The sequence below is a fragment of the Callionymus lyra genome, chromosome 5 (assembly GCF_982586985.1).
Source record: "Callionymus lyra chromosome 5, fCalLyr1.hap1.1, whole genome shotgun sequence".
Lineage (NCBI taxonomy): Eukaryota > Metazoa > Chordata > Actinopteri > Syngnathiformes > Callionymidae > Callionymus > Callionymus lyra.
Genome location: NC_141822.1, coordinates 36,353,304 through 36,372,182, shown reverse-complemented (window position 1 = coordinate 36,372,182; position 18,879 = coordinate 36,353,304). Strand labels below are relative to the sequence as shown.

Sequence of the window (18,879 nt, the reverse complement as noted above, 5' to 3'; positions counted from 1 at the left end):
TGGTTGCATTAATTCAGACTAAACCACAGGGTCAGATTTGTATCGTGGAACAACTGACCATCATAAAGAGTTTATCCACCGTGATAACAGTCATTTTCTGTTTCTCCAGGTACTGTTTACATATTTGAAACAGGATCTTGCGTCGGGCCTGGATCTCAGGAGGATATTGATCGTTCATCCCAAAGTTTGTCCCTTTAAGCTTGACTCCCTGTTTCTTTACAAGTTCCTTCTGTTTGAAATGTTCAAACATGGCAATAATAGGACGAGGGTGTTTGTTGTCCTTCTTGGTCGCTCCCAGGAGGTGGACACTGTTGAATGTGATTTTATTCAGGGTGTCGGGGGGTAACTTTAGACTGTCACTTCTGGGTCGATTGCTAGTGAGCAATTCCAGTGAGTTAAGGAGAGTATTAATTGACATTAAGTTCTTCGTAACCTCTCTGTAATAGTGGTGGTTAAGAAGTAAAGTCTGTTAGGGTCGATGAATCCATAAGCTCGACGGAGTCTGGGTTGCTGCTGTATTACTTTTTTCAAATTATATCACTAAATAGTTTGTTTTATTTTATTGACAGGGGGCCGCCATGTTTTAGTCACTCACATTGGCGTCTCGCGAGAACGGGAATCACAGCGTCAGAGAACGGGAATCACACCTTCACTTCCAATGTATCTCTGTGACGGAGTGCCTCCGTCTACAGGAAGTGGAGAGCTTCAATTAGTGATGTGTCCGACTGTGTCGAGGCTTCGAAGCGTGTGTCGAGTAATCCAGGAAATTTTTCATGAAGCGAGTATCGAGGCGTGTGTTGGGGGTGCACACCTGGACTGGTTAGTGTTCATGCAAACATTCACACACACACACAGAGAGCTTACCTGGTGGCATGACGCCACAGAAGTCACAACTGACAAGACAGGGCGGAGCTGATCAGGGGCTTAAGTGGAAACCTGGTCGTGGGTTTGAGGTCATGTGACCAGGCGTCATATTGTTTATTTATCGCTTTATTTTGACGGGTAAATGACTTCATAATTGGTTTTGGAACCTTTGTTTTTATTTAGTTTATGAATGATAATTAATCATCATGAAAGACCAATGTTACCATTTATTGTTAAATCATTTATGATTGGGGGATTATTTCAACCACACCCCTGGGAGGGGCTTAACAGCTAAAAGCAGCAGGTCGGCTGCAGAAGAGGTCACTCTTTCTCCTGAGTTGCACAGTAGAGCAACAAGGATCTAAACCACATTTAATGAGGTTTAATGTTTTTTTGTTCTGTCTTATTGTAAATATTTTTGGATTTTCTTTGGTTTCCTCTCACGATATATATATCGAGCACCATTGGACTGGAAAAATAAATGCACAGTTGACTTTCCATATGTGAGATTTGTGATCATTTTTTCGAACGGGACGAGCCCCGCCACACTCTCTCTGTCCCATTTTGTTTTTGTCTATCTGTCATCATTTTATGAAAGTGGATCAGTGCCATCAGAATATTGAATAGTTGAATATCAAATCTCAAATTTTGCATTTTTTACAATGGTTGAAGTTTTTGATTTATTAATTGGATTCAATAATTCAATAAATTAATTTTTAATTTAATTTAATTCAAAGATGTATCATCCTAATTCAATATATTTTAATTTGTAGCCTTTTAAATTAATCAAAGCCCTTCAAATTTAATAGTTTGGCAACCCGTGGCTCTTTCAGTCTTCTGATGCAGCTCACTGAGTTTTTTGAAAATAATTAAGTATAAATGTGGTAATAATATGTAAAAAGTATACAAATGTTTCATAGCATTTTTCCAATAATGCTTGAAAAACTTCACTTTATCTTTTTTTTAACAAAACTGTTACTGTAAGAAGTAACTTTGCTGATATAATAACATTAGTTCTTCACGATCATCAGAACTTCTGACTTCTCGCTCCCCCCTCCCTCACCTGTCAACAGTAACAATGCGAAACAGTGAGCGTTATAGTAACGTATTTTCCGCACTATAAGCCGCACTTGAAAGCCTTTAATTTTCACAACAACGACAGTGCGCTTTATAATCCGGAGCACCTTATATACGAACATTACCTGGGGGGTGACTTGTTTACAAACACTTTCATGACTCTGCGCCGACTGAGGCGGGATTACGTCATTGCGTCATCACAGGGTGGGATTTACGACGCACTTCACCTCATGACGGACGTCTATGGAGTGAGATACTGCCACCATTTTGAGCGAGTGTGTCTTGGTTGTTGTACACTCAAAATCACTCTGCTGCGCGCTCAACCAGTCAGTTTGTTGACATTCCCTTTAGCACAGCTCTATCTATTCAATGCAGACCGCAGTTAAACGTTTGACTGTATCTTTTATTCTATGCGCCTAACAATCCAGTGCGCCCTATTTATGAAAACAGTTCTAAAATAGGCCATTCATTGAAGGTGCGCCTTATAATCCGCTGTGGCTTATAGTGCGGAAAATACTGTATTTTACTTTACTTTTCAAATTTGTGCAGATGTAAAAAAAACAAACAAAAATCTGGTAAACTATAATTTCTTTAAACCTACATTGAAAATTGTGCATTGTTGAAATGATGGTAATAATAATAATGATGATAATTATGATGATACAGTTATGATGTATAATAATGTAATATATAAATAACCCTTCAAAGTCACATAGTGCTTTACATAAGAAGGGGAAAAACAACCATGACTAAGTAAAACAACTGCAGTAAATAAACAATACAAAACATTTTTATGATAATTATCAATGCTTGAAGTAGATAGTTCACCCAATATTCAAATTTCAGATATTTGCCACTCACCCTAATGTCAACTAAGGGTTGGGATTATTTTTAGAGTAATCGGTTCTTTTTAGTTATAGACAAAAATGTTGTTTATTTTAATATAGCGACTGGAGCTCAGTTGTTTTCATTCTTCAAAAAGACACTTAAAAACAATTTACAAACAAAACATTTAAATGCTTCAATACTGCTCGTCTGTAACGTCCATTTTGTATTGAAGCCTTGACATAAGAGATTTAGGCTGACTGCCTGGAATCGTCTACTCAAAACAAGCCTAAAATATAGACTTGTTTATTTTTTTCTGATCAATTCTTGTTATGTCAAGGCTTAAATAATAGAGGGACGTTACAGACAAGCACCAAATAGGTATTTGGATTCTTTAAGTGTATTTTTGGACGAAGATGAAAACAAAGACAACTGAGCTTCAGTCGCTACATTAAAATGAACATACATTTTTTTCCATAACTCTAAAAAAGAACAATTACTCTGAAAATAATCCCAACTCTTTGTCGACAAATGAGTTTAGTTTGAATTTTGAGTGAACAATCACTAACTAATGTTTATTTATAGTTTAATGGGTTCAAATGTATCTTTGAGTTATTAAGGTTGCTGACCCCTGCACTAGACAATACCAAATGTTTAAAGAGCTAATTTAAGCCAAATTTAAGCCAATCATGCAACATATGGCGATCACGAGACAACACAGCACCACTTGCGCGTCAATTTAGGCATCTTTCTGATAATGTGTGAACTTTTTCATCTCCCTTTTCATCGGTTGCAAAATCAGAATTGGAGCTAATGTTTGTGAGTTGTAGGATAAATAACATTAGCAGAACATCAAGATCGTGGGTCTTTTGGAGAAGATTAAGAAAGGTTACGCTACTTCACACCACATACGATGGTTACCATGACCCTGTGTAGCAAAGGATTATCCAGGGGGTGTGATCCAAGGGTCCACTTCAGGATGGGGGAAATAGGATCAGCATCTTCTTGGACCTTGCTGCAGATGATGGACAGGAGATATTTTGACACCGTCAAACAGAAGCTACGTGACGCCAACACCTGGAATGGATTTATTTTCCTGCTTGTCTCAGCTTTCCTCTTTAAAACACATTGCCGGTGTAGCCCACTCTGCTCCAGGACAAATTGACACAGATGCATGTGGACCCTGTTCTGGTCTCCTGGATTTCGGATTATTTTACTGATCGACCACAGTATGTCAGGCTGAAGGACATCACGTCTGACACTGTGGTGTGCAGTACAGGAACACCCCAGGGGACAGTACTGGCTCCTCTCCTCTTCACCATCTACACTTCAGACTTCTGCTACAACTCAGAGCTGAGTCTCGTCCAGAAGTATGCTGACGACACTGCCATTGTTGGATGCATCAGGGACAACAGCGAAGACGAGTACAGAAGTCTGATACGTGACTGTGGACTGGAGTGAGAGGAACCACTTGCAATTGAACACCTCAAAGACCAAGGAGCTGGTCTTGGACTTCCGTTCCTCGGTGTGTGGCTGCAGGAAGCTCCTCTGCATGTTCTACCAGTCTGTGGTGGCCAGTTTCCTGTTCTATGCTGTGGTGTGTTGGGGTGGGAATGTGTCCAAGAGGAGTGTCAACAGGTTGAACAGGTTGATCAGGAGGGCTGGCTCTGTGGTTGGAATGAAGCTGGACTCACTGGTGACAGTTGCTGAGAGGAGATCACTCGACAAACAACTGTCCATCATGGACGATGCCAGTCATCCTCTGAACACTGTCATCAGTGAGCAGATGAAGTGAACGAATGCTCCTTCCCAGATACAAAACTAATAGACTCAAGGACTCATTCATTAGATTGTATTAGATTGTACAATTCTGAGTTTGGGGGCAGGAGTGGAGTAAAAGTATCATGATGTTCTGTTCTAGGTTAATCTTTGTATCCTTTGTCTTTGTTATTTTTCTTTGATCTTTGTTCTTTATCTTTAGACTTAGATTGTATCATCTTGTTTTTTCTCTTTATTCCTCTTTGGTATTGTCCTTATTTTATTTTTATTTATTTTTATGAAAAATTGCTGTATTGCTGTGGCTAATTGGAAACAAACAATTTCCCGAAAGAGACCTCCTGAGGTTCTACCTAACCTACTATAACAGCCTTGCAGCATATTAACCCTTAAATTTCATCTGTTACGCATTGCGTGCCCCTCATAACCCCTTTCTTTCTGCTCTTACCACCTTGTTTAATTGGCCTATTTTTTTCAACTGCGGCCTTCTGGTTTTATTGCATTTTGTGTTTTCTACTGTTGTGTTATTTCATTGTTTTCTTTGTGAGGCGAATTTAAGTGCCCAGAAAGGTGCTTTTAAATAAAAAAGTATTATTATTTATTATTAAAAACTAAATTATACCTATCCTAGCTAACTGACCACTGGATACTGAAAGGAGAGGTCTTTTATTTTTTGTTTGACATTGTCCTATAGTTATAAGTTTCTCTTTGTACCACCTAATTTTCCTCATATGTGCTTCACAGACAAGAAGCTTTTGCTGTCATCTCGCATAACAAGTGATGCTAACCAGGCTTGACATGGCGCTCTTAGCTTTTCAGCCAAGAGTCAGACCGGCTGAGGAGGTAGAAATGTTTGAGTAAAGACTGTTGTAATTGCACTCAGCAAAGTTGAAAAGAGATTAATTCAAATGAAAGATTTAGTTAAAGCTCTGAGTCAAGGAGAGTTTAAAGTGTTGGTCCTGATGGGTTGTATTCTGTTGGAGATAGACATGAACTAGTGAGGCTTAGAACTCATATAACTACACCAATCCGGTCTGGCTAATTTGATCTCCTAGACTGTTAACTCAGACATAATATAAACTGCATCTGTAGTTTCCATTTGTTAATCTTAAACATTACTGACATGGATCACACACTGTTAGAAATTAGTGAAAGGATTTCCACCCTTCCCGACCTATATTTAAGAGAGTGACTGGGATTCAAGGTGGAAAATGAAAAACTAATAATATTATACATATATAATTTTGTACAGTGAACACTAAGGTTTATATTTTTATGCTTTTTGACATTTCGTATTACACAAAAAAAACACTGTGTTTCAAGTAAGTTTACCTTCCAAATGAGTTTCCACATTTAAAAGATTTCCAGTTTCCAGCCTAAATACATCATAAAACTTGCAAGCAGAGGTAAGACTAAAACAAAACCTTGTAATGCAAGTAGAATACAAAAAAGATATTTTTCTTGCCAAACATAATTAAAATAAAAAATATTTATGTGGGATCTAAAAAAAGGCAACACCAGCTCTTAGAGGTAATTACATTTTTGCTAACTGCTAATATCGCCGCCAGAAATGCAAGTTGATGTGAACGACAACTTTTTGTAACCAATGTTGTGTAGATGATGTATTTTATGGAAACACCAGCGATATATATATATATATATATGTGTAAAGTGGCAGTAAAAATAAACAGTAGGGACAAACATGGAGAAGCAGGAAACGGTATTATGTTACTTTTACTAGACAGAAAAGTGAAATGATTGAATTGTTGGTCCTGTTCTCTACCCAATGAGGATAAAATAATATATAATACAATTAAATATTGTTGTGTCTGCAGTATGAGTTCAAGGCTAAGAACATCAAGAAGAAGAAGGTCAGTCTGGTTGTGTCCGTGAATGGGGTCAAGGTGATCCAGAGGAAGAAGCAAAAGGTGAGCTGAAAGTTTTGATTTTATCAAAGGAGTCAAAAGAACTATCTTTCAAAAGTTTTTTTGTGCAGAGAAAAGAGTGGACATGGGACGACAGTAAGATGATGATCATGCAAGATCCCATTTACAGGTCAGTCAAACTGTTGACAAAATCTTTAATAATGATATAAGTTACAATATTTTTTTCTTGTTCTCTTCGATTTAAATAAATACATAAAGATATTTTCTAAAACAATAATCTTTTATCATGGAAAAGTTTGTTTTTGTTCAGTATCTCATGCTAACTTGTCTTCCTCCTTTGTTACATAAGCTACCATTACGTTCAGTGTATACTGATATAAATAATTCATTTCATGTGGACCTACTGTATTTCATGCTATATTCAATTATTTATGTATTACAGTACTGTTGACATGCTGCATTGTTTTTTAACTTCAGAATCCTACTTTTAAATGATCATGTATGCTTTGAATTTTTCAACAATAATATAACGATTGTCCATTCAGTCTCTTTACCATTCATCACATTTGTGCAAATAAAAAATAGATCGTCTTTCATCAAATAAATAATGTTATTGTTAAGGTTTGTTACAAAACTTAGTAACACATGTAACCTTTCATAAATTGAATCCACTGAGAAATAGTCTGATCAATTTCCTTTGTAATATTTGAAAACACAAAGACAATTTTATGGACACACTGTAAAAGGAAGCAACCTTATGCCATGTGTATACAGTAGTATATAGTTCTTCATGTGATTTCAAAGAATGATTCACGTTAAAATGAACTTATATTAATACTTTTGTGGATCTTCTATTTTCTATTAAGTTATTATTTGTATTTGTGGATTTTTATGCTATATTCGGACTCACAGAAAATGTTTCTTTTCAAGGATTTTCTATGTATCACATGACTCTCAGGATTTGAAGATCTTCAGCTACATTGCAAGAGATGGGTCGAATAACTCCTTCCGATGTAACGTTTTTAAGTCCAAGAGAGAGGTGAAACCCGGTTGATTCTTTTTTTTCAAAAAATCTTGGTTCATTAATCATTCAAATCATAAATGGTCTGTTGTGATGTGTAATATTGAGTATAAATCACAGATGTACTGTGAACCCATATAGAAATAAACAAAGGACATAAAACAAAAACCTCATGTTTGAGAAACCACTTAAGTTAGGTGGACTAGAGATTTAGTGAAATGATTGAGGAATGATTTAGGAATAAAAGAAAAGAAAAAAAATCATAATGACCTGTTTTGAGGGGGGAACAAGGCAATAATAAAAGTAATTACCACCTGGCTGAAAGAGCTCTGTTCAGCAGCTGTAAGATGGCTGGTGGTTGTGCTGTGGATGCTCTGCATCCTCTTCCCTGAATGAAGGATCCTTCATTATTTCAGGTTACCCAAGTATAATTAATTATAATAATTATAAGCTTAGATGGTTAGCCCAACCTTGGTTCCTTGCATCCAGGGAAAATGATTCATATTAGAAATGACCTGCAGCTAACAGCTTTATGTACCGGTAATGATTTATACTTCAGGTCTGAGATAAAAAATACAATTATTTATGACAGTTTAGAGGTTTGGATTGAGATTGTAAAACAATTTAATCTGTATTAGTCTTGATCACCTTCAGAACCACTTTAGTGAAGCAAGTCAACATACTTGGATGACTTTGATTGACAACTGTCTTTTGGACCTTGGAATGTATATAATATAATATTATATTATTAAATTGTCCTCAGACACAGGCCATGCGTATTGTGCGCACGGTGGGCCAGGCCTTTGAGGTTTGCAATAAGCTGAGTCTGCAGCACGCAGAGAACGATGCAGATGAACAAGCTGATGGTGAGAGTGACAAGTCCAAGGAGGCATCTAGCAGTCATGGTGAGGCATATTTAATAACTCTGCTGCATAAATCTACCACGGTGCATTGCATGTTCTTTTCGTGCCCGATACATTATTTACCTCGTCACATCATCCTCATCATTCATCATCTGTGATTACCTCATGTAATTGGAGTGTGTGCAAACAAAAAAATGTGTGCACATACTTTTCCAAGGCAATATGTAACAAGAATGAAAAGAGCGTGGAAACATGCTGACAGGTTTGAAGGTCTCGCACACAAATGTGCCTCACAAACGGAGCCATGTTAGTAGTCATGTTGAGAAGTGCTCAGAGATCTGTTGAAGCCTTCCTCTCTAAGATGCAGTCAGTCCCTCATCATGATAATGACCCATTTTTTTGTTTATTTTCATCTCCAGTTTTATATGTTACACACACAAAACAAACAACCAAAACCAGAAAAAAACGAGATTAAAAGAAGATGCACAACCCAAAGGCAGCCTCTTAAGGACACCACCCACACACTTAGACATACATACACATATGCGCAAATATCCTTTTTGTACGATTCCAGTGCAATGTTCAAAAACAAAAAACAGAGGAAGCAAGTAAAAGCATTACTTCAATTTTCACAATTTGTGGTATACTTTTCCAGCAAAGAGCACCAGCCCTTCTTGTCTGAAGCAGTATACAGATTTAAAAATGTATTGGGTAGATTTAGAGCACACAAATTCAGGCAACACAAGGATTTTTAAATTGGAACATTTTAGAAAGGGTTTTGATTACAAAACATATATACATATATATAACAAATATTTGGATTATTTTCATTTCAACAGACTATGTGGAAATGTCCCTTTATCTTCAAGGCACTACAGATACAGGTTGTCAGGGATATTATCTAAAAAGTTAAGTATTTTCGGAGTAATATATGACCTCATGAGCCATTATTATATTGTAGAAGTTTTTACCTCGGTTTTATTGACTGCTTATTAGCTTTTAGGCATGCATTGCTCCAATCATCATCAGAAAGGAATTTAATCTAAAAATCAAAACAATACACAGTTAAACATCATGCTTTAAAAGGTAAAGACAATGTAGTAACAAATGCAGCAGCCCAAAGATAAGAGGAAGATGGGAGGGGGGAGAGACACCTTCCTCATCCGTCTCAGGAGGTGCAGGCGCTGCTGGGCTTTCTTCACCAGGGAGGTGGTGTGAAGGGTCCAGCTGAGGTCCTCTGTGATGTGCACCCCCAGGAACTTGGTGCTGCTGACGACCTCCACCGTTGTCAAAAGACGATGTTTCTCAGTGATTGCTGTAATAGCTGTAATTCTCAATCTGGTAGTTGGTGGTTGTTGGACTTGGAATCATTAAGTTGGGGGAGAATTAAGAAAAGGCCAGAAGATAACAGTTTAGGAAGAAATCATTTTCTGGGAGGCCTTTTGCAATGGTTTGACACTCGTCACATCGAAACACACACATCAAACACTGTAGTTTATTTGTGGACTAAGTAAGAATGTGGTATGTCTCTCTGCAGGACAAGAATTGACGGGGGCAGAGCAAGATGATGAAGATGAATGTAAAGAAGAAGGAAGAATGGAGGAGACGAGGGTCGGATCCTCGTTATGTGAAAAAGCCGTCAGTGAAATTCTTCAGAGTCTGGCTGAGCTGAACGTGGTGAAGAATATGGTAACCGACAGCAACAAACATGTTTTCACTTCACCTGCCATTGACATTTTGATATGTTGGAACTGTAGCTGGTTCCTTCAGCTTGCCCTGTTGCACTCACTTATTTCCCCTCTCAACTCTCTTTTGTTCTTCTCATCAATACTGCAGAAGTATTTTGGATCAGCTTCTCAAGCAGAGTTGGCAGGATTGTTGAACAACATTTCCTTGTATAAACACTGGCCGTTATTTAATAACTCTGTCCTCTGCTTCTCTCTTGAGTTCTGCGCATTCGTTTGATCAAAGGAAGAGTGAAACTTAGAATTAAAACAATACATTTATTTGAGGTAAAATGACTATGATAAATATGCCATGCCTGACCTCAAGTACAATTGCAATTTTAATGTTTTTAATGTTAACGGTCCACTCTCTGTCAAATCCTGGTGCACCCACCAGATCCTTCCAGAGAGTGGCCCAGAAGCTCCAGACTTGTCTTCCTTTCATTTGCCTCCATGGGAATAGCTGGATAAGGGCTCTATCTGACTCCATCTCTTAACTAAAACAATGATTTGTGTCCGTAAACCAGTGATGACCAGAGAAATACATTATCTTCTGGGTTTTTTACATTTTAACAAGCAGAGATAATCTTAACAAACAAAGATGTGCCTTTCTAAGCAGATCAGATTCTTTACTCAGTAGATCTCACATTTTCAAACATAAATATTTTTCTCCTATATTTTTACGACACTGAATAGCAGGACCCACACAGGTGGTTGTTGAGAATGCTGGAACAGAAAAACATTCAGGGTCACAGAGCTCACACACTTTCAATACACACACTGATCACCCATTTAAATGCAGGATGTTAAAAGTAAAATAGTTCAACCTTAGTTTGTGAATAATAAAAGAAAATGTCATAAGGTAAATACAAGAATATATTTCAATATTTGTTCCAATTGAAAAGGTAATATTGTTAACATTAACATTTGATAAACTTGAATACATATCTGTGGATAAATCCGAGGATATATCTTCACCTTCTCTTTTATTTCGTTTGGTGCTTTAATGACATCTTCTGGCAGCTCTGCTGCCCAGTAAAGTGATTTGTCATCTACTTCAGCAACCATGACTGTTGTGGGATGTAAGTAAGTTATTAAGTAATTTACATTTGTAGAGTGCTTTTCCATACCAGGGTCACAAAGTGCTTAAACAATCCAAACAATCCCCAATAAAATATATACTTAAAAGGTCAAGACAACACCAAGACCAACACAGGAGTCTCAGACAATCAAGGAAAAGCTTGCACAAATAAAAAAGTCTTAAGATGTTTCTTGAAGGAGTCAGTAGATCCATCAATTGAGAGAGAGAGGAAGATAGTTCCAAAGCTTAGGAGCAACAGCCTGGAATGATTTCTGTTCCTGGTCCTGAACTGTGTGCAAGGAACCATCAGTAGATTTGGATCCACAGACCTCAGAGCCCGAGCTGGGGTGTTAGGCTGGATCAGATCACTGATGTAAGGAGGAGCCTGAGGAGCTCTGAAATTAAGAACCAGAATTTTAAAATTGATCCTGAAAGAAACTGGCGGCCAGTGATAGATTTATGGATCGGAGAAATGTCAGTTCTTCTATATAGTACAACAAGTACAACAAAAACTCCACACATCATGACATCATGATGTCGGCTGACTCGGGTCAATTCACTGTTCTGGTTTTCTTGGATCTGCCCTCAGCCTAAGACACAGTTGATCACCAGATCCTGCCGAGAAGACTGAGGGATGAAGTGGGACTGTCTGGGTCTGTGTTACAGTGGTTCTCATCATACCTTTCTGGGTGCAGTTTTTGTGTATCTGCAATCAAATGAGGTCTGAATCAGCAGATCTGTTGTGTGTAGTCCCTCAAGGTTCTGTTCTGGGTCCTTTATTGTTTTTGCTGTACGTGATTCCCCTCGGTAAAATCATTCAGAGATTTCCAGATGTTTCTTATAATATTTTTGCTGATGACATCCAGCTCTACTGCTCTTTTGATCCAACTGAGCCCCAGAGGCTGAACAGCTTAGTCAATTGTTTGCTAGAAATCAAACAATGGCTGAGTGAAACACTTTGCAGCTAAATGTGGACAAAACTGAAACTCTGGTGATTGCTCCTGATGATAAGATTCCAGCATTGAGTCAGTACTTGTCAGAAACTGCGCCCAGAAAGGTATGGTATATATACCATTGTAACAGAGGCCCAGACCGTTCCACTTCATCCCTCAGTCTTCTCAGCAGGATCTGGTGATCAACTGTGTCAAAGGCTGAGGACAGATCCAAGAGAACCAGTACAGTGTATTTCCCCGAGTCAGCCGACATCATGATGTCCTGGTCTGGAAAATCGCTATATAAATAAAAATTATTTACTTACTTACTTACTTGCAGTAAGGCTGTCTCCGTAGAGTGATGTTTGCGGAAGCCAGACTGAAACTTCTCATGGATGTCGCTCTGAACAAGTAACAATGACAGCTGCTCAGACACCACCTTCTCCAAGATCTTGGACAAGAATGGAAGCTTAGAAATAGGCCTGAATTACTTATTATTGAGGTCCGTCAGGTCTAAGCCTGGCTTTTTGAGCAAAGGCTCAACAATGGCATGTTTAAATGCATTGGGAAAAAAACCCTGTTGAAAGGGAGAGGTTTACCATTTTGGTAACCCAGGGCCTAATTACATCAAACACTTTGATAAAGAGCCTACAAGGAAGGACCGAGATATCACCCAGAGATACAGCACTGAAGGAAGACCACGAGGAGGAGACCTTTCTGTGACAGCAGAGGTTACACACAAAGGGGAGAGGGTTTCTCTTTGATCAATTACATTTTTTCAATGAAAAATCTCAACAATGCATTGCTGTCAGCTTCACAGAAAACGGGCATGATTTGAGGAGCAGGACACAAGAGAGAATTGATCGTGTCAAACAACACGTTGGTGTTTTTCTTATTTCTGGTTCCAGTTTACTGATGTAATCAGATCTGGCAGTTTCCACCATCTCATTGTATGAAGACATCAGATCCCTGAGGTCTGTGCACCTCAAGTTTAGTGGACTTCCAGAGACGCTCAGTCTTTCAACAAAGTCTCTTCAGACTCTGGAGATCTTCATTTGTCCAAGGGCACCGTTTTTCTGAATTTTTAAGTTTGATTTAACAGGTGCCACTTGATCCAGTATTTCAACACAATGATTAGTTAAACAGTGAATCAAATTGTCCACGTTAAGGCAGTCATTGAAGGAAAGAGGGTCAGAAAATCTGTCTGCAGTATCGGCTGAGATGACACGCCTCTGAGACCTAACTTGCAAAGGCTTTGGTTCAGAGATGAAGTCCAGTTTAAACAAGACTAGAGAATGATCTCTCAGATGGACATTATGTACAGATAAATTAGAAATGTCCAAGCGAAGAGTAAAAACTGACTAAAATGTAGCCTTTTTGATAATTGAGGCTTCTCTAGGACAGCGCTCCCTACTGAACAGAGTTAATAATAAACTCTTCCTCTCTCTGCCAAGTCTCAGACAGACACAATAAATCCAACTTATTTTTATTTATTTGTAATGGAACAAGCGTTCAAAAGACCCACGTTCAGCACTGATGACGTTACCAGCGAGTCAGTGCTTTGAAAAGAACAGTAGTGGTCATGTGGATTACAGCTGTCACTCACGTTCAACTGTGTTGTAAAAGCTGAATTAAAAATAGGAAATAAAAAGATTTTGATCTTTTTATTTATTTGAGGTCCGGGCAGACGGCAGCGCTGATGTGTCGTCAATCTCTTCAATGAGAGGAATGTTAATCAAACATCGATGACGTCGGAGTTCCGCCGAGCGATATCTTCTGCGCTTCTCACCCTGACCTGAACTCCAGATCTCCTTCTCGAACTCTTGTGGAAATTGCCAGGTACCTGAGAGATCACCTGATATTCCACAGAGTCTGTGTCGATGACAAGCAGAGAAGGAAACGGACTCGCGGGACTTTGGTAACTGTTTCGAGTGTCAAACTCCTCCATTGATTGTCTGATCAAGTCTGAGCATCGCTATTGTAGATCTGTGACTCTTGAGTCGTATCCTTAGAAATGTGAGCATAATATCAGAATTAGTAGTTGTTAAAACGACTGTTTTGGCAATAATAGCAGGAGCCCACTTTCGAAGGAGCCGCTCAAAGGCTCACCGGAAAGGATGTCCTTTTTCCTCATGCATAACAAAACACCTACAACACGTTTCATTGTTGAGGATTTGACATTTCTTAAACAAGTGTTTTAAACATCAGTTGTCCTGCTGCAGCATAAAACGAGGGACACATAATCCCAAAAGATCATTCTGTTCCCTTTGATTCTTAAGCAAGACCACTATAATCCAAGTGAGTGGTTGTGAGGGCTGCATCTGCTCCCACAAGATAAAGGAGGCGGAGCAATGTAGCTCATTGCAGCAGTCTGGAAATTAAAAAAATGTGAAATTGAATGAAAACCACAATAAGATTAGTAAAGCAGAACCTGTCTATTTGCCTGGATGGCCTGGAAATGATCCACACCTATTGGCTAAAGAGGCTGACCTGAATCTATTACCAACTGCTGAGAAATGGGGCCACCAGGATAAATGGCAACCCAGATCTTACAACTCTGATTCAGAAATATTGCCAAAAGCGAACAGTCCCATCCAACCAACAGCTAATTGCCTGGCTCTTCCGCTTCCAGTGAACCTCTGAGCGGCTGTTACGAACTTGAGCTCATACAATAATTGCCAAAACGACTATTAACGACTATTTGTCCTGTTATTATGCTCATATCACTAAAGATATGGCTCAAGCATCACGGATCTACGATCGTGATGCTCTTTTTAACATCAGAGAGTAGATGGAGGATTTCACTGGCGACAGTTACCAGCGTCCCGTGAGTCTGTTTCCTCCTCCACTTCTCATCAACACGGACTGTGATATCGGTTGATCTCGGATACCGGGTGATTTCCATAAGAGATTGCAGAGATCTGCAGAGTACAGGTCAGGATGAGACCCACAGTCACGATTGATCAGAAGAACTCCGACGCCATCGGACATCATCGATGTTTGATCAACGTTCCTCTCATTGAAGAGTGTGACGACACGTCAGTGCTGCCTGGACCTCAACGAAAGGTGGTTAGATTCATTTTCCTATCTTTAATTTGGCTTTTACAACAGAGTTGAACATGAGTGACACCCACGTGACCGCTGCTGTTCTCTTTAAAAGATCCCGCTCTGCGCGCCTCATCGGTGCTATAGGTGGGACTTTTGAATGCTCGCTCCATTACTAATAAATCCTTTTCCCTGAATGATCTCTTCACAAGAGAAAAGTTGGATTTATAATGTCTGTCTGAGAATTGGCAGAGAGAGGAAGCGTTGATTCATCTGAACAAACTCTGTCCAGTAGGGTGCGCTGTCCTGGGAAAGCCTCGCCTATCTGGTTGTGGGGGCGGTTTGGCTGTTGTTTATAGAGAGAGCTGTTCTTGCAAAGTGATTCAGACACAGGAATTTACTTTTTTTTAGTCTCAGATGATCTTGGTTGGTTCTACAAGACTTTTCTATTGTGTGTCAATCTACCGCCCGCCTGGTCCTGCAGCGGTGTTCTTGAAAGACTTCAGTGACTTCTTATCTTCCATTATTCAAATGGTTATTGCTCATGATTATAAGGTTCCAGGGTTGAGTCAGTACTTGGGTGACTTAGTCCGTCCAACTGAGCCTGAGAAACCTGGTGGTTGTATTGGACAAATAAATGTCTCTAGTTCAACACTGCAGAAAACTGACAAGAAACTGTTTCCTTCAACTGAGAAAAATCTCTTAATTTAGGAAAATGTTATCACAACATGATCTGGAGCTTGTAATCCATGCGTTTGTGTCTTCTCTTCTGGACTAATGCAACAGTCGGTTTCATGTCATAACAAGAAGGAGTTGTCTCGCCTGCAGTTGATACAGAGCGAGAATTCTGACCCGCTCAAGTAGAAGAACTTACATTTCTCCAATCCATAAAACTCTTCTCTGGCTTCCAGTTTCTTTCAGGATCAACTTTAAATTATGGTTCTTACTACTGACTACTGACTCCTTCAAGAAACATCTTAAGACATTTTTATTCGTGCAGGCTTTTCCTTGATTCTCTAGAACTCCTGTGTTGTTCTCGGTGTTATCTTGACCTTTAAGTAAATATTTCATTGGGTATTGTTTTGATTGTTTGAGCGCTTTATAACCCTGGTCTTGAAAAGCACTCTATAAATATTATTTACTTACCTACTTACTCTCCACAACATATGAACAGCCATGATAAGTGGACACATTAATTATTTGTCATTGCCACTTTTTTTCAAAGGTACAACGAACTTGAAGGTGCTGTTGACTCAAATGAAGTAGGTGAAAGTGACAATGAACAGGGTGTGAGTAGTCCTTTGAAATGTCTAATGCCGTCTTGCGGCATTTTGAGGTTTAAATCTCTTCCAGTGTGGGGAGGGGCAACCTATTGTTTTCTCTGCTGCCCTGACGATCCTGTTAAGTGCCATCCTCTCTGACGGTGTGCAGCTACTGTACCAAAAACACAGTCTATATGTGAGCACACTTTCCATTGAGCAGTGATGGTTGACGAGAAGCAGATTCTAGGGGAGACCGTTCTTCCTAAGGATTCTCAGAAAGAATAGTCTCTGCTGCACCTTCTTTAGCAGCTATTTGGTGTTGGTGCTCCATGTCAGGTTGTCCTCCAACTTGATGCCCAGAAACCTGAACAACCTATGGAACCCTCTCCACAAAGGCTACCAATGATGAGTAGTGTCGTTTAACTCTGCTTGGTTAAGCCAGCCATCTGCTGGCGGGGTGAGGAGACGCGCCCAGTGTCTGACAGCCAAACATTTTATGTATTTGAAATACATTCATCTGTAAAAATCATGAAACAACCTTCCTTCAATATGTTATTCAATAGTTGAAATATCCAGACGGTTGTAGGTGTTTTTGACCAGGTATGGAAAGTCAGAGAGCACAAAGCCGCTGTGTCTATGAGTGCCACCATCATTTTCATACATGACAGTGTTACATAAGGGCATTGATAAATATAGCATACCATGGGAGCAAAACACAAGCTTCTGGTTGACAGTCTCCCAAGAATTAGGCAGACCAACCTGTGCACTTCCTGGATTGATCTCTCCAGCTTTTCCTCGACCTGGTCTCTGCTCTCACCACAGATCACAATGTCATCTGCAAACATCATAGTACTGGTCTATCCTCATCTGTCATTCTGTCCATCACCACCGCAAACAGGAAGGGACTCAGAGCCGAACCCTGATGTAGTAACCTCTACTTTGATTTTCTCTGTCACACCTACAGCACACCTCACCGCTGTCTCACAGTTGGCATAAATTTCCTGCACCAGTCTATCATACTTCTCTGTCACTCCAGACTTCCTCATATGCTTTTTCCAGATCTACAAAGGTACAATGCAGCTCCCTCTGACATTTTCTGTATTTCTCTACCAACATTCTTAAAGCAAATACTGCATCTTTAAGTAAACATGTAAGTAAGTAAGTACATAATAGTTATTTGTAAAGCACCACTACTTTTTCCCATAACTTCATTGTATGGCTCATCAACTTTATTCAGGCATCTCCTTACTATCTAAGATCTTGTTGAATAGTCCCACCAGAAACTCTACTGCCTCCCATCTTAGACACTTCCATACCTCCACAGATATATCATCAGAACTGACTGCTTTTCCATTCTTCATCCTCTTCAATGCCTCCCTCACTTCACCTTTACTAACCTCTGCTATTTCATAGTTCACAGCAGTCACCTCTCCTAACCTTTGCTCTTTTTTATTTTCCTCATTTTAGCTCTTTAAAGTACTCTTTCTATTTTCCCATTACTTCTGTGGCACCTGTTACAAGTCATCATAGGCCCTTTGTTTGGCCTTTGCCTACCTTTACCTTGTGCTGCATCTCCCCGTACTCCTGTCTGTTCTCTTCAGTCTTCTCAGTGTCCCACTTTTTCTTTGCTAACCCCTTTCTCTTTATATTCTCCTGCACTTCCGCATTCCACCACCAAGTGTCCTTATCTACTTTCCTTCCAGAAGACACACACTCCTACCTGTCTCCCTGAATACATTAGCTGTAGTTGTCCACTCATCTGGGAGCACTGCCTGACCACTCAGATTCTTTTTCAACTCCTCCCTGACAACCATAGAACAATCCTGTCCTTTTCATCTTCCACCACTTTGTCCTTTGTTCTGCCTTTGTCCTCTTTGTCTTCCTTGTCACCAGATTCATCCTGCAAACTTGCTACACTCTCACCCACCACTACTTTGCAGTTACTGATCTCCTTCAGTTTACACACAAAATGTAGTCCACCTGTATGCTACTACCGCCACTCTTATAAATTAACCTATCCTCATGCATTTTCTTGAAAAAAAATTATTCCCTACAGCCATTTCCATTCTTTTTTGCAAAGTCTACCACCATCTGTCCCTCTGTGTTCCTGTCCTGGATACCAAACCTAACCAACACATCTTTATCACCTCTATTTCCTGCACTAACATGTCCATTGAAGTCTACACCAATTACCACTCTCTCATCTCTGGGTATAATCTGCATCACTTTATCTATCTCACTCCAGAATGTTTCATTCTCCTCTAATTCACAGGCCAGGCATAGTCACTAATAACATTTAACATTACACCTTCAATTTCAAGCTTCAGACTCATCAGTCTACCTGATAGTTTTATTACTTACAGGACATTCCTAACAAACTATTCTTTTAGGATTACCACTACTCCATTCTCTTTCTATCAGAAACGTAGTAGTACAACTAAAAACCTGCACCTAAGCTTTTTGCCTTGCTTTCTTTCCACCTGTTCTCCTGGACACACCGTATTTCCACCTTCCTTCTCTGCA

General features: G+C 39.4%; 1 protein-coding gene across 1 annotated transcript in view; it reads left to right on the top strand.

Annotated features, from left to right (window-relative positions):
* LOC148080501 (carboxyl-terminal PDZ ligand of neuronal nitric oxide synthase protein) overlaps nucleotides 1-18,879 on the top strand; it is a 53,134-nt gene that overhangs the window by 24,344 nt on the left and 9,911 nt on the right. Inside the window, exons 3-7 of the mRNA XM_087792227.1 lie at nucleotides 6,378-6,470; nucleotides 6,539-6,597; nucleotides 7,359-7,467; nucleotides 8,213-8,354; nucleotides 9,850-10,001. Coding sequence (XP_087648353.1) covers nucleotides 6,378-6,470; nucleotides 6,539-6,597; nucleotides 7,359-7,467; nucleotides 8,213-8,354; nucleotides 9,850-10,001 — 555 coding nt within the window. The remainder of the gene's footprint in view (nucleotides 1-6,377; nucleotides 6,471-6,538; nucleotides 6,598-7,358; nucleotides 7,468-8,212; nucleotides 8,355-9,849; nucleotides 10,002-18,879) is intronic.